Below are 14,836 nucleotides of genomic sequence, written 5' to 3'. Positions count from 1 at the left end.
TTGCTTTGTTCTTTCTAATTAGGAATTCAAGCAGCAGATTAGGACATGCCCATAGTATTGTCTCATTTGCTGTCCTCTTTAGATGGGTTGAATTTGCAACTCCCATCATTCCTAATATTTGGCATGGAACTCTTTTCTAGGGAACTCTATTCTATTTCAGAGAAAATGTAAAGGTAATAAGTAACCAATATCATGTAGCTAATTTTAGTATATTTTATTTTGCATGTTGTTCATATCCCTGTCAGGTGCTTTTCTTCCATTTTATATTTTTAATAGTATAGTTTTTATTTTGTTATTAAGGATCCATTAAGATTTAAAGGAAAACTATACCACAAATATTTTCAAGTAGAATGTAGGTTTTTATGTAGAATTGCTTTTGGCAAGTTGGGGAAGGTTTCTTATCTCTCCAAGCAATGTCCTCTACAGCCTTTATTTTGGTTGCATCACATGAAAGAAAGAAAAAGGAAGAGAGAGAGAGAGAGAGAGGGAGGGAGGGAAGGAGAGAGAAAATAATGATAGCCATTGACCATTAGTTAAAATGAATGGCTGCTTTGCTCCTTCTCTTCAAAGGTTGTATCTGTTTGCTGCTTGTGCACTTGTGGTCTCTTACAGTTGGTATAGATACATTGTCATTTTGAGGTGATAAAAGATGAATCAGGTACCCCAAATGGATAATCTTGCAGAAATGTTTCAACTCCTCATTCACCTATGTCACTTGTGAGGGATTGAGTAGAATTCATTAATTGGGAGTAGACTAGTAATTATTAGATAATTAATTATATAATTATAATTAATGAATAATTATTATAAGATTCAACACAGGTCATGGACTGGGACCTAAATAGCAATTGCTAAAAGTAAAAATCAGCTTCTAAGGGAAGGATGGGATCCAGTCCCAACTGGAATATTCATTTTTATTACCTCCCTTTCTCTGCAGGTCTTTGTGGCAACCAGTTCAGGAATATACCGCAAACCTGTCCTTGGCATGTGGGATTATCTGTGCAAAAAGGTACTATAAGAGGGTGTGTGTATGAAAAGGGCTGGGAAGGAGGAAAATCATGGTCTGCTATTCCTTGTCTGGATTTTCCCTTTCTCTCTCTCTCCCCTTTCTTCAAGGCAAATGGTGGCTTAGAAGTGTCTTTGCAAGAAAGTGTCTATGTAGGAGGTGAGTCAAGCACAAAGGAAGCAATAGCGATAGCACCATAGACTTATAAAGCACCCTATAGTGCTTTACAGCACCCTCTGGGTGGTTTACAATGTTAGCATATTGCCCCCAATAATCTGGGTCATCATTTTACTGACCTCAGAAGAATGGAAGGCTGAGTCCTCCCTCATTGCGTCGGCAGATAACCGCCCAGCCGCCCTGTTTCGGGTGACTCGTTCCCTCCTTCATCAGGGGGAGCGGGATGACCCGTTGCAGGGACGTGCTGAGGAGTTTAACGGTTATCTATACGATAAAATCGTTCAGCTTCGGGACGGTTTGGACCAAAATTGCAGTGGCCCAGGGGAGGCGTCCGAGGGTGGTCTTGGTGATATTTTATGGGATGAGTTTGACCCTGTGGCTCCCGAGGACATGGACAGGTTGTTGGGTAGGTTGAATGCCACCACATGTTTACTGGACCCGTGCCCCTCCTGGCTGGTGCTGGCCACCCAGGAGGTGACACGAGGCTGGCTCCAGGCAATTACGAGCGCTTCCTTGGTGGAGGGAGTCTTCCCGGCCGCCTTGAAAGAGGAGGTGGTGAGACCCCTCCTCAAGAAGCCTGCCTTGGACCCAGCTGTTTTAGGTAATTATCGTCCGGTCTCCAACCCGCGCGAAGGTTGTAGAAATATGGTGGCATATCAGTTTCCTTACACCTGGATGAAACTGTCTATCTAGACCCGTTCCAGTCCGGTTTCCGGCCGGTTACAACACGGAGCGGCTTTGGTCGCGTTGGTGGATGATCTCTGGAGGGCCAGGGATGAGGGGTGTTCCTCTGCCCTGGTCCTATTAGACCTCTCAGCGGCTTTTGATACCATCGACCATGGTATCCTGCTGCGCGGTTGGAGGGATTGGGAGTGGGAGGCACCGTTTATCGGTGGTTCTCCTCCTATCTCTCCGATCGGTCGCAGACGGTGTTGACGGGGGGGCAGAGGTCGGCTCCGAGGCGCCTCACTTGTGGGGTGCCGCAGGGGTCGATTCTCTCGCCCCTTTTGTTCAACATCTATATGAAGCCGCTGGGTGAGATCATCAGTGGCTTCGGTGTGAGGTACCAGCTGTACGCTGATGACACCCAGCTGTACTTTTCCTCACCGGGCCACCCCAATGAAGCTATTGAAGTGCTGTCCCGGTGTCTGGAAGCCGTACGGGTCTGGATGGGGAGAAACAGGCTCAAGCTCAATCCCTCCAAGACAGAGTGGCTGTGGATGCCGGCATCCCGGTACAGTCAGCTGCAACCGCGGCTGACTGTTGGGGGCGAGTCATTGGCCCCGACGGAGAGGGTGCGTAACTTGGGCGTCCTCCTGGACGAACGGCTGTCCTTTGAAGATCATTTGGCGGCCGTCTCCAGGAGAGCTTTTTACCAGGTTCGCCTGGTACGCCAGTTGCGCCCCTTTCTGGACCGGGATGCCCTATGCACGGTCACTCACGCCCTCGTGACGTCTCGCCTGGATTACTGCAATGCTCTCTACATGGGGCTCCCCTTGAAGGGCATCCGGAGACTGCAGTTAGTCAGAATGCGGCTGCGGGTGATAGAAGGAGCCCTCGTGGCTCCCGGTGACACCTATCCTGCGCAGACTGCACTGGCTACCTGTGGCCTTCGGGTGCGCTTCAAGGTGTTGGTGACCACCTTTAAAGCGCTCCATGGCATAGGGCCGGGCTATTTACGGGACCGCCTTCTGCTACCGAATACCTCTCACCGACCCGTGCGCTCTCACAGAGAGGGACTCCTTAGGGTGCCGTCAGCTAGGCAGTGCCGTCTGGCGACGCCCAGGGGAAGGGCCTTCTCTGTGGGGGCTCCCGCCCTCTGGAACGAGCTCCCCCCAGGACTTTGCCAACTCTCGGACCTTAGAACCTTCCGTCGTGAGCTTAAAACACACTTATTTAGGTGCGCAGGACTGGACTAGGTTTTTTAGATTTTTAAATTTTTGAAATTTTAAATTTTATATTGATTTTAATTGGTTTTGGTAATCAGGCTGGTTAGAATAAGTTTTTTATTTGTGTTTTAATCTGTATTTATATGTCCTTTTTATATGCCTGTTAACCGCCCTGAGTCCCTCGGGAGATAGGGCGGTATACAAATGTGATCAATAAATAAATAAACAATAAATAGTCAACCTTGTGCCTCTCAGGATCAATTTTCTGGCTATGGGCAGAGTTAGCTAATAGAACTACATTCTAACCATGTGCCACCAGGATGAGTTCCGCCACCAGGAAAGCCATTTGATATAACAATAGAGAGTAGATTTGGCTCACTCCCAGTCAATCTACTGGGTTGATTGGTCAGAATAAGAATCTACTTATCCATGGCCAATGATACTTTCTAAGCCTTCAAAGTCAAAGCCCAGTTTTTAAACTTATTACTGATATCCTAGTGATCAGTTTCCCATTTCATGGCAGTGGATGTATTCATATCTTTCTTCTGTTTCATAGATGCTGCTGGACGTCCAGCAAACTGGGCCCCTGGACAGAAGAAAAAAGATTTTTCTTGCAGTGACCGTCTGGTAAGAGAGAAAATCTACTCCTTCTTACATCTTACAGTATTTCTTGACTCGGGATTAATCATATTGAACTTCTGGGATGAAAATATAATCAATTCAAGAACATCCATATCTGTTCTGTTTCCCTTCCCCCAATACTCCCAGCAAAGAGTCAGTCAGAGGCCTCTTTTCTGATTTATTTACATATATATAAATGTCCTGGCTACGTCTACCCACGGGCCTGCCAAGTTTCTGGAGATAACAAGGAAATTACAGATAAGGCCAGAATTACTCACGAATATATTCTTCCCTCCGTTGATACAGATTGCCCGCGCAAATTCATTACTTTGTCCAAGACAAAAAACCAGGAAGTCCCGCCTCCTATTTATAGTCTCTGCAGATGTCACTGCATGACAATTATGACTTGGCTTTGTCCCAACTCTTCCGCTGCTGCGCACGCCGATCACGTCTTCGTAATCTTGCATCACTCCAAAACTGTTCTTGGGGCGTTGCCAAATCAGAAGGAGGCTCCATGGAATCAGGCTTTGCCGGCCCCTCCTCCTCCCTTTGAGTGGGTGCCAGGGAGGGAAAGGGCTCACGAGAAGCAGGGCTGGCCAGGTCTTCTCCCTCACTTTCTGAATCATCCGAGTCCAGGAGTCCGGGTCCAGGAACTTGGGTCACAACAATATCCCTTGCTGTTTCTTTTGTCTTTAATCCAGTTTTCAGGATGATTGATAGGTCTCTTTAATCTTTAGTTGTCTGTGATATGATAGTTTGACACAAGCACTGTGTGTGCAGAATTCTGTGTGACAGTGGGTTTGCCTTGCAGCTTTCAGTCTGATTCAGAGTTTATGAATTTATTTTTTTTCTCCCCTGAGGTAAAATAAACCCAACATTTAAAAAATTGGGTTCCGCTCTTTAAATATTTAATATATCCTATAAATAAATAGGAAAAATGAGCCAGAATTATATATGTGGTCACTTCTTTGTTTGAATGTAAGAATTGCTAAAGTTTAAAATAATTATGCTTATAATTAACCTAACCAGGGCTGTAACATTTCTTGGGGCAGACAAAGATGATTAGAGGTCTAGGAAGGGTTTGGTAGTCTAAGCAGTGAAAAATAGGAATTTGCAGGGGTTTATTGCTGAGAAAAAAAATGCAGAAAAGCTGCATGGATATGCATTTCTCCACACTCGGAGCTAGCATTGCATCAGCATAGAATATACAGCTATGAGTTGGAAGTCTTTACATCTGCGTAATTCCTTCCAATTTACTCATTTTCATGTATGAACAGGAGTCCTGTGACTTCGGGAGTGCTCAGATTTGTGATTCAGCAATATTCAGCAAGTCCCACAGACCCAGAGGTTCTCCAAGTACTGCTTTAAGAGCTACAGCAATTATTTTCTGTATCAAAAATTACAAACTTCTGAAATTGAAAAAAAATTTGCTTTAGTTTTATATCCAGTTAAGAAATTTGGCAGCCAGACTGAATCTTTTTCTTTTAAACTAAAACATATGAAGAATGGCTGCAGGATTTGGGTTTGGCTTGTCTAAAGAAGAGAAGAATTAGGGTGACATTATAGCAGAATTCCAGTACTTGAGGGGCTGCCACAAAGAAGAGGGGTCAAATTATTCTCCAAAGCTCCAGAGGGCAGGACAAGAAAATAAGGGTTGGAAACTAATCAAAGAGAGAAATAACCTGGAGTTAAGGAGAAACTTCCTAACAGTGAGGACAATTAACCAGTGGAACTGCTTGCCTTCAGAAATTGTGGGCGCTCCATCACTGGTGGTTTTTAAGAAGAGATTACTAGACTTATTCACACTTATCTGAAATGGTATAGGTCCGTGATGGTGAACCTATTGCTCTTCTGGATTCCGGCGCCCCAAGCAGCTGATCTTCACACATGCAGGAGCACTGGAAACCGGAAGAGCAGCCGGCCAGAGGGCATGCGCGCTTGGCAGCTGCTCTTCCAGTCTCTGGTGCATCCATGCGCACGTGAAGATCAGCTGGCCGGTGCTCATGTGCGCGCTGGAAACCAGAAGATTATCTTCTTGGCGCATGCATGCAATCTGGGCAGCTGCACTTCCGGTTTCTGGCATGCGTGCTCGTGTGCGTTCCTGTTTTGGCTCGGTGCCGAAAATGTTTGCCAGCACTGCTATAGGTTCTCCTGCATGAGCAGGGGGCTGGATTAGAAGGCCTCAAAAGTCCCTTTCAGATTCTATTCCATTCCATTCCATTCCATTCCATCCCATTCCATTCCATTCTATTCTATTCTACTCTACCCTACCCTACCCTACCCTACCCTACCCTACCCTACCCTTCCCTTCCATCCTTATCTCTATCCCTATTCCATTCCAAAACAAACTACTATCTCTTAGTTTATAAACAAGAAAGAAAATGTATCGGTAGTGAAATCTCTGAAGGTGAAAGGTTATATGCATTATCTCAGTTTTGGTCCCAGATTCAGATTTCCAGCAAACTCAGAAACGATTGATGCAAAATGAACAGAATCAGAGGTAAACTGGATAGAATTGAGCACACATATCTTCAGGAGGCCAGAAGAACATTTTGATCTGCTTCCTCCACATTAAAAGCTATCCTGTTTATTCACACAGTTTGCTTTGAATGGTGGGCTTCCCTTCTACACTCCTGAAGAATATTTCCTGGGTTGGAAACAGGCACCGTTTGTACTCCCCGACTTTGATCCTGTGAGTCACTTTTCTGTCTCTCTTGGTTTTTTTTTTAATCTAGCTTCTCTTCCAGCATTTATTTGTATCAATATTTTTATATTATTTATTGTTTTATCATAAAAAGTAAAATAATATGGGGTGCTATTCCTTCGTCTGGTGACTACTCTGAGGATTGTACCTTCAAAATACTGGAAAGAAAAAGGGATGCCAACTGTTGAAGAATGGATTTTGGAACTGACTGAATTAGCAGAGAATGGCGAAATTAAATGTCTTGATTAGAGATAACGGACTAGACAGCTTTATAAGAGACTGGAAACTGTTTGCGGACTTTTTATGCGCTAAATACAATAACGGATAGTTAATAGGTGGATTTGAAGATCATTAGTGTAATGTTTAGTGTTATGTCCTGCACCGGCAGTGGCGGCCCCTAGTGGTAGAGATGGTTTCTTGTTCTGTTCTGATTGGCTCCTGCTTTTGGAGCTGAATATAAAGAGGGCTGTCAAAGCAGGCCTGCTCTGTCTGGTTGTTGCTGGTCTCTGTGAGTTAAAATAAACGTTATGTGTGAACATCTGGGGAGCCTCAATTATTACGGAACCCACAGAATATAATACTGGCGACGAGGACTGAGGAAAGTACGTGAGTTGCTGAGCTGCTGAGCGAGCCAAAGTGTGAATTTCTCCTCAGAGCTATTCAGATCCCTGGCCTACAGAGCAAACCATGGCATCGCCTCAGAACTTTGTGCCTTTTAACCCAGTGACCGAATCGTGGGAGGCATTTGTAGCCCGTTTTGAATGCTTTCTTATTGCCAATGAATATACAAACCTATCTAGTGAAAGGAAGCGTGCTTATTTCCTGGGTTTCTGTGGGGCAGAAATGTTCGAGACAGCCATGACATTGATGGCCCCCCAGTCAATTCATGCAGGGACTTGGGATGACTTCATGGCTAAATTAAAAAGACATTACGCCCCGACACCCTCCAGAATCGCCCGGCAGCAGCTGTTTTACCATAGGGATCAGGCTGAGGGGGAATCGATAAACCAGTATGTAGCCGCTTTATGTAAAGTGGCGCGCCATTGCGAATTTGTTGATCTGGATGATTACCTTTTGGACCGGCTCGTCAGCGGTGTCCGGGATGAACGCCTCAAGCGGCGTCTCATCGCTAAGCAGACCTCACATTTCAGATGGCATTAGATGAGGCATGTGCCTCAGAGCTGGCCACCCTCTCATTAGCTGATATGCCTCGAGGGCAGAGCCCACAGATAGCAAAAGGAGCAACAATTCATTTCAACAAAGCTGATCCACTATATGAGGAGGAGGAGGAGGAAGACACTGTCCATCGCCTTAAAGAGGTTAAGAAACCAAATACTCATGCGGGAGCCTCCCTCGGACTGGCTGTTTTGGGTGTGGGGGAAATCATATGCGAGCCGCCTGTAAATTCAAAGACGCAATTTGCCGCCGTTGCGGCCGACGGGGCCATATTGCCTGGGTTTGCCGATTGGTCCAGCCTGAGAGGGTTCCACAAAAGGGTCCGTCAGCCGGCCTTTCTCTTGGAAGACGCCTCACCTGAGATCCAGGAGGCCGCAGGATGACTGCTATGCCATTTTCCGTGATGAGATGTGAGGAACAAGGATCAGGTGGCGATCTGAGGAACCGATCCAGCAGAAAATCCGAATTTCCGTCCTGATCGAAGGGCGGCCATGCTTGATGGAAGTTGATACCGGATCTGCAACTTCCATAGTCTCCTGGAGCACGATAAAGCGTCTGGTGCCTACTATTGCTAAGAAGCGTCTGAAGCCTTGTGCGCTGTTATTAAAAGACTATCAGGGACGGCCAATTCCCATTGTGGGTAGTGGGAAATTCAGGGTACAATTCAAGAAATTTGTAGGCCGCCTATCACTGGTAGTTGTAGATGGCTCATTGCCTAGTCTTCTGGGGCTTAATTGGTTCGAAGCCCTGGGTTTGACTATTCAGGGTGTTAACTCGATTGGAGCTAGTCAGCTGGATACACTAGTCAGGGAATTTCCTGTGTCCGATGGCCAGTTGGGAAAATATACCGGAATGCCTGTTTCATTTAACTTAGACCCTAGGGTGGTGCCGCGCAGATTAAAACCGCGCCAGGTGCCATTTGCCCTGAAGCCTAGGGTGGATGCAGAATTGGACAAACTCATTGCCCAGGGCGTTTTAGAACCAGTAGATTATGCCCAATGGGAGACCCCCATTGTGACTCCCATTAAGGCGGATGGTTCAATCCGCATCTGCGCGGACTATAGGGCAACCATTAATCGAGCATTACAAGCCCATGCATATCCAGTGCCAGTGGTGCAGCATCTGCTGCACTCCTTGGGGCAAGGATCCATCTTCGCGAGGCTTGACTTAGCACAGGCATACCAACAATAGCCTGTGGATGACTCCACAGCAGCACACACGATTGTCACTCACCGAGGGGCGTTCAAGTGTCGCCGCCTCCAATTTGGCGTCAGTGTGGCCCCAGGGTTGTTCCAATGCCTCATGGAACGCCTACTCCACGGAATACCCGGGGTGGTGCCGTATTTCGATGACGTGTTGGTTTCGGCAGCAAGCACTCCGGAACTGATGTCCAGACTACGCCAGGTGCTAGTTAAGTTCAGGGATGTGGGGCTCAAAGTTAAGAAAAGCAAGTGTGTAGTTGCTATGCCCCAGGTAGAATTCCTAGGGTTCCTAGTGGATAGGTCGAGTTTACACCCCACTACGGCCAAGACCAAGGCAATCCTTGATGCGCCGACACCCCGCAACAAGTCAGAGTTACAGGCATTCCTGGGGCTCTTAAACTTTTACGCAATCTTTCTGCCACACAAGGCTTCGGTTGCAGAGCCTCTCCACCGTGCTCATACAGGGTCGAGTTAGATGAGGGTAGAGTGTGGCGCAGACATTGTGACCAGCTCAGGGCCCGGCGTCAGGTTGGGGATGGGCAGCTGCCAGAGTGGGGCACTCAGGAAGAGCCAGGAGGTAGCCCAACCCAATCATCCCAGGCAGAGGAGCTAAGCTACAAGGGAATAAGACGCCCAGCCCCTGTACCTGATAACCGAGAGGAAGCCTTGTCTGCTCTGCCGGTGGAGAGGCTAGGGGTCCCTGGGCCGGAGACGTCCCCCACAGAAGAGGCTGAGGAGTTGGGTCAGCCAGTGACCATGGCTACAACGGAGCCACGAAGGTCCAGCCGAATCAAGCGGCGCCCAGCGTATCTCCAGGATTACGATTGTGCAAGCTAGGGGGAAAGAAGTGTTATGTCCTGCACCGGCAGTGGCGGCCCCTAGTGGTGGAGATGGTTTCTTGTTCTGTTCTGATTGGCTCCTGCTTTTGGAGCTGAATATAAAGAGGGCTGTCAAAGCAGGCCTGGCCTGCTGGTTGTTGCTGGTCTCTGTGAGTTAAAATAAACGTTATGTGTGAACATCTGGGGAGCCTCAATTATTATGGAACCCACAGAATATAATATTTAGCTTAACCTGTTGACTGCTTTTTCATTTCTCTCTCCCTTTCTCAACATACCTACCTACTTACCTACTCTGTTTCCCGAAAATAAGACCCTGTCTTATATTTTTTTGGAAAGAAGCACTTGGCCTTATTGCCATGCACTCAAAAGCCCGTTTGAGTTTATTTTCAGGGGATGTCTTATTTTGGGGGAAACAGGGTATCAGTATACGCGCGCGTGCGCGCGCGCGCGCACACACACACACACACACACACACACACATATATATATGTAGGTCTTGGCATATTCGGATCTTTTTCCGTGTAAGGTTGAGAGTATCCTGGCGACGTTTTGACGAGGTCTCAAGACCTACATACCTATACCCGTGAAAACCTACAAAAACAAATACACACACACACACACACACACAAAAGGAAGAAGAAAAAGCAATCAACAGGTTAAGCTAAACATTACACTAATCTTCAAATCCATCTGTTAACCATCAGTTGTTGTATTTAGCGCAAACGGTTTCCAGTCTCATAAAACTGTCTAGTCCATCAAGGCAGTTAACTTCACCATCTCTGCTAAATCAGTCAGTTTCAAAATCCATTCTTTTATTTATATATATATATATATATATATATATATATATATATATATATATATATATATATATATATATATATATATATACATATACATATACATATACATATACATATACATACATACATACATACATGTGTGTGTATGTGTGTGTGTATGTATGTATATGTGTGTGTGTAAAAGGGGGAGGATAATTTACTGCTTTTTCTGTTTTTTCAGCACTCAGCCAGGGCGGATCCTACATGTTAAATGTTAAATTTATTTGATCACTTTTTTTTCTCTTTTTTTATGCATTATTTTTTCTTTGTATAGAGTTGTGGATCACTTGTGACAATTCAAAGAAGTCTATGTGTCTTATCTTGTATGCCTAACAAAAGAATAAATCTTCATTAATGGGATGTACATGCAGAGGAACCTAGCTAGGCTCTGTCTCCACCTGTATGGCAGAGTAGAATATATTGGATTCACTTTCAATTTCCCCAATTCCTGTTTTTGGTCATTGTATGGAAATCAAGGTCCTTTGCTTAAAATAAACTCTAAAAGATAGAGGTCCCTGGGGCCAGGCTGAGCTGGTGATCATATGAAATCATCAAGCAGTTTTCTTGGCAAAAAGCAGTTGCCATTGTCTTTTGGCATGCTCAGCGAGAGGTTGAAAATAATTAAAATATTGACTGGATCCAAGCCTGCCTAGCTTTTTGTCACTATAACCTGAGATCATCTTGAAACTACACCAGGTTAAAATAATGAATTGTTGAAAACAACAATTGCAAATGCTGCTCTGTTTCACAAACTAGCCATTATTTTAAGCTATATTGGTTTACGTTCTCATTACATTAATATTTTGCTTCTTGAAAAATGTGTGGTTTTTCACATTAACGATACTGGGCCTAGGAAGATCTAACAAGCTGCAAAACTAGGAGAACAGGTAAAAAAAAATCAGGCACACTCAAAATTTGCAGACCTCATCCAGGATTCAAGTTTGTATTCTAGCATTAAAGCATTGTTTTTCTCTTTAACCCCTAATTTAGCGAGCAGTGGACCCTAAAGCTGAATTGTATGATCCACCCAATGCTTCCTTGATCTCATCCTCCTCAGAGGTGGTTGTAGCTGTTGGCTTCCCTGCTGGTGTGTGATGATCTTTGCAATCTCAGCATTCATGCAGTGTCATCTTCAAATATGTATTTATTTTATTTATTTAATTATTTGTCAACAATACAGGGAAACAAGTATCAGTATAGACATAGACATGGACACATGAAAAAATGGCACAAATAAATGGATATAAATAGGCAAAACAAAGCCATAAAAACATAAACTTATTACATATAAATGGGGAAAGCAGGACGGGCTGTAGGCACACTGGTGTGCTTATGCATGCCCCCTTAGTGACCTCTTAAGAAACGTGTAAAGTCTACAGTAGTGTTCTGTTTCCCCCTCCCAACACTTCCAACAAAAGGTCAGTCAAAGGCCTCCTTAAAGTTTATTTACACTTGGCTGGATTCCTTCTGGCACAGAGATGTTTTGGCCAGGTCTCCCCATGCGCCTGCCAAAATCCCTGGAAATAACTAGAAAATTATAGATAAAGCACGAGTCACTCACAAACAGATTCTTACATCCAGGAAACAGTTTGCCCGCGTAAATTCACTATTTTGTCCAAAACAAAAAGCCAGGAAGCTCCGCCTCCTGCTTTATAGCCCCTGTGGGTGTCACTTCGTGACTCATCATTCCCTTAGCCGGTCCCAAAGCCTTCTCTGCTGTGCACGCCGGTCACGTCTGCGCAGTCTCGTATCGAGCCAAGATTGTTCTTGGGGCGTTGCCAAATCAGAAGGCCCGGGGGAATCAGGCCTTGCCAGCCCCTCCTTCTCCTCCTGGGTTGGTGCCAGGGAGGGAGAGGGCCCAGGGGAAGCAAGTCTTGCCAACTCCTCTTCCTCACTCTCTGAATCATCCTCCTCCAGGAGTCCAAGTCCGGGAACCTGGGTCACAACAGGTAGACAGTTTAAGGTAAAAGGTATGGGGGTTAGAGAAACTAACAACAGGATCAGGTAGAGTGTTCCAGACATCAACTACTTTATTGCTGAAGTCGTATTTTCTGCAATCAAGATTAGAGCAAATTACATTTAGTTTGTATCTATTGATAGCCCTTGTGTTATTGCGGTTGAAGATAAAGTAGTCATTAACAGGTAGGACATTAAGGTAGATAATCTTGTGTACTAATCTTAGGTCGGAATGTAGACAACGTAGTTCAAGCTTATCCAGGCCTAAAATTTCAAGCTTGGTGGTACAAGAATTGAGTACTCTTCTTGTAAAATACCTCTGGACTTTCTCTAATCTAGAGGTTTGTGTTGTACAAGAGAAATATTCTGAAAAACACATTTCCTTTTCAACCTTGGTGTCTGGAAATGAAGATTATGCAGTGATCCTGTTTCAAAAGAGAAACAGTGATTGGAACTGATGTGAGATGCATACTATTGGCAAGCTCCAGGAAAATTCATATTTAGTTTAAGAAGTTCTATGATGAGTCCCACATTCAGTCTGAATCCTTTTTTCCAGTGTCAATCTGGAATGTCACACAGCCCTACCAGATAAGAAAATATTTGTAGCTCAAGATATCCTCTGAGCTTGTTTTCTTGCAGACATTACCTGAGCTAAGTAACATTGTCAGTGCTAATAGAGAGTGGGCTTTGCTCTCATTTTACATTCTAGTGGTTTGTCCTGTTAGTGTTAGTGGGAGTGCTCTTGGTGATTGTTTGGTTGAGCTATTTACTATTAGCTTGTTTGGCAGTTCCTTGATTGGGAAATTGCATGCTTCTTGATTGTTGGCCAAATGTTAATCTTGATGTTAACTGTTGCTCATATGGGTGTTGATTGCTAATGTGGAGGTGTTCTGGTCTTTTGGTTCCCCTTTTGGCTTGTTGATTGTCTCTTTTTCATGATATATTGATGTTGTTGATGTCTATTAATTTGTCAGAGTGCCAGGCTTCTTGGAATTCTCTAGTTTTTGGATTTGGCTTGGTCAAATGTGGTCAGCTTCCCAGCTGAAACTGTGGTTAAGTCAGTCCAAGTGTTGTGAAATTAAGGAATTTTTATCATGCCTTTTGACTACTAGTTGTGAATGTTGCAAGGAACATGGATGCTATTTTAAAGAAATGTATGCACATATTATGAAGGGACATGGTGGCTCAGTGGCTAAGATGCTGAGCTTGTTGATTGAAAGGTCAGCAGTTCAAATTCCTAGTGCTACATAACCAGGTGAGTTCCCATTACTTGTCCCAGCTTCTGCCAACCTAGCAGTTTGAAAGCACGTAAAAAATGCAAGTAGAAAAATAGGGACCACCTTTGGTGGAAAGGTAACAGCGTTCCGGGCACCTTTAGTGTTTAGTCATGCTGGCCACATGACCACGGAGACGTCTTCAGATAGTGCTGGCTCTTCGGCTTTGAAACACAAATGAGCACCACCCCCTAGAGTCGGGAACAACTAGCACATTTATTTATTTATTTATTTCATTTATTTTTATTTATTTATTGTTCACATTTATATACCGCCCTATCTCCCTAGGGACTCAGGGCGGTTCACAGGCACTTAAAAATACACATAAATACAAACTAAAATAACAAGTAAAAAACTTATTCCATAGCCGAATTGTTAAAACCATATAAATAATAAAACCCATTTAAAACCATAAAATTTAAAATCTAATCCAGTCCCGCGCAGATAAATAAGTGTGTTTTAAGCTCGCGACGGAAGGTTCGGAGGTCCGGAAGTTGACGAAGTCCTGGAGGGAGTTCGTTCCAGAGGGTGGGAGCTCCCACGGAGAAGGCCCTTCCCCTGGGTGTCGCCAGACGGCACTGCCTAGCTGACGGCACCCTGAGGAGTCCCTCTCTGTGAGAGCGCACGGGTCGGTGAGAGGTGTTTGGTAGCAGTAGGCGGTCCCGTAAATAGCCCGGCCCTATGCCATGGAGCGCTTTAAAGATTGTCACCAAAACCTTGAAGCGCACCCGGAAAGCCACAGGTAGCCAGTGCAGTCTGCGCAGGATAGGTGTCACGCGGGAGCCACGAGGGGCTCCCTCTATCACCCGCGCAGCCGCATTCTGGACTAACTGAAGCCTCCGGATGCCCCTCAAGGGGAGCCCCATGTAGAGCATTGCAGTAATCCAGGCGAGGCGTCACGAGGGCGTGAGTGACCGTGCATAAGGCATCCCGGTCTAGAAAGGGGCGCAACTGGCGCACCAGGCGAACCTGGTGGAAAGCTCTCCTGGAGACGGCCGCCAAATGATCTTCAAAAGACAGCCGTTCATCCAGGAGGACGCCCAAATTGCGCACCCTCTCCATCGGGGCCAATGACTCGCCCCCAACAGTCAGCCGTGGACTCAGCTGACTGTACCGGGATGCCGGCATCCACAGCCACTCTGTCTTGGAG

General features: G+C 45.3%; 1 protein-coding gene across 7 annotated transcripts in view; it reads left to right on the top strand.

Moving 5' to 3' along the window:
* Positions 1–14,836, top strand: part of PNKP (polynucleotide kinase 3'-phosphatase) — a 34,634-nt gene that overhangs the window by 11,677 nt on the left and 8,121 nt on the right. For all 7 annotated transcript variants that reach the window (XM_058183043.1, XM_058183045.1, XM_058183040.1 and 4 more), the window contains exons 8-12: positions 938–1,009; positions 1,117–1,165; positions 3,629–3,699; positions 6,293–6,385; positions 11,447–11,543. In XM_058183043.1, coding sequence (XP_058039026.1) covers positions 938–1,009; positions 1,117–1,165; positions 3,629–3,699; positions 6,293–6,385; positions 11,447–11,543 — 382 coding nt within the window. The remainder of the gene's footprint in view (positions 1–937; positions 1,010–1,116; positions 1,166–3,628; positions 3,700–6,292; positions 6,386–11,446; positions 11,544–14,836) is intronic.

The sequence above is a fragment of the Ahaetulla prasina genome, chromosome 4, assembly GCF_028640845.1.
Source record: "Ahaetulla prasina isolate Xishuangbanna chromosome 4, ASM2864084v1, whole genome shotgun sequence".
Taxonomy (NCBI): Eukaryota; Metazoa; Chordata; class Lepidosauria; order Squamata; family Colubridae; genus Ahaetulla; species Ahaetulla prasina.
The sequence above is the reverse complement of the archived record's forward strand: the minus strand, read 5'-3'. Positions and strand labels throughout refer to the sequence as shown.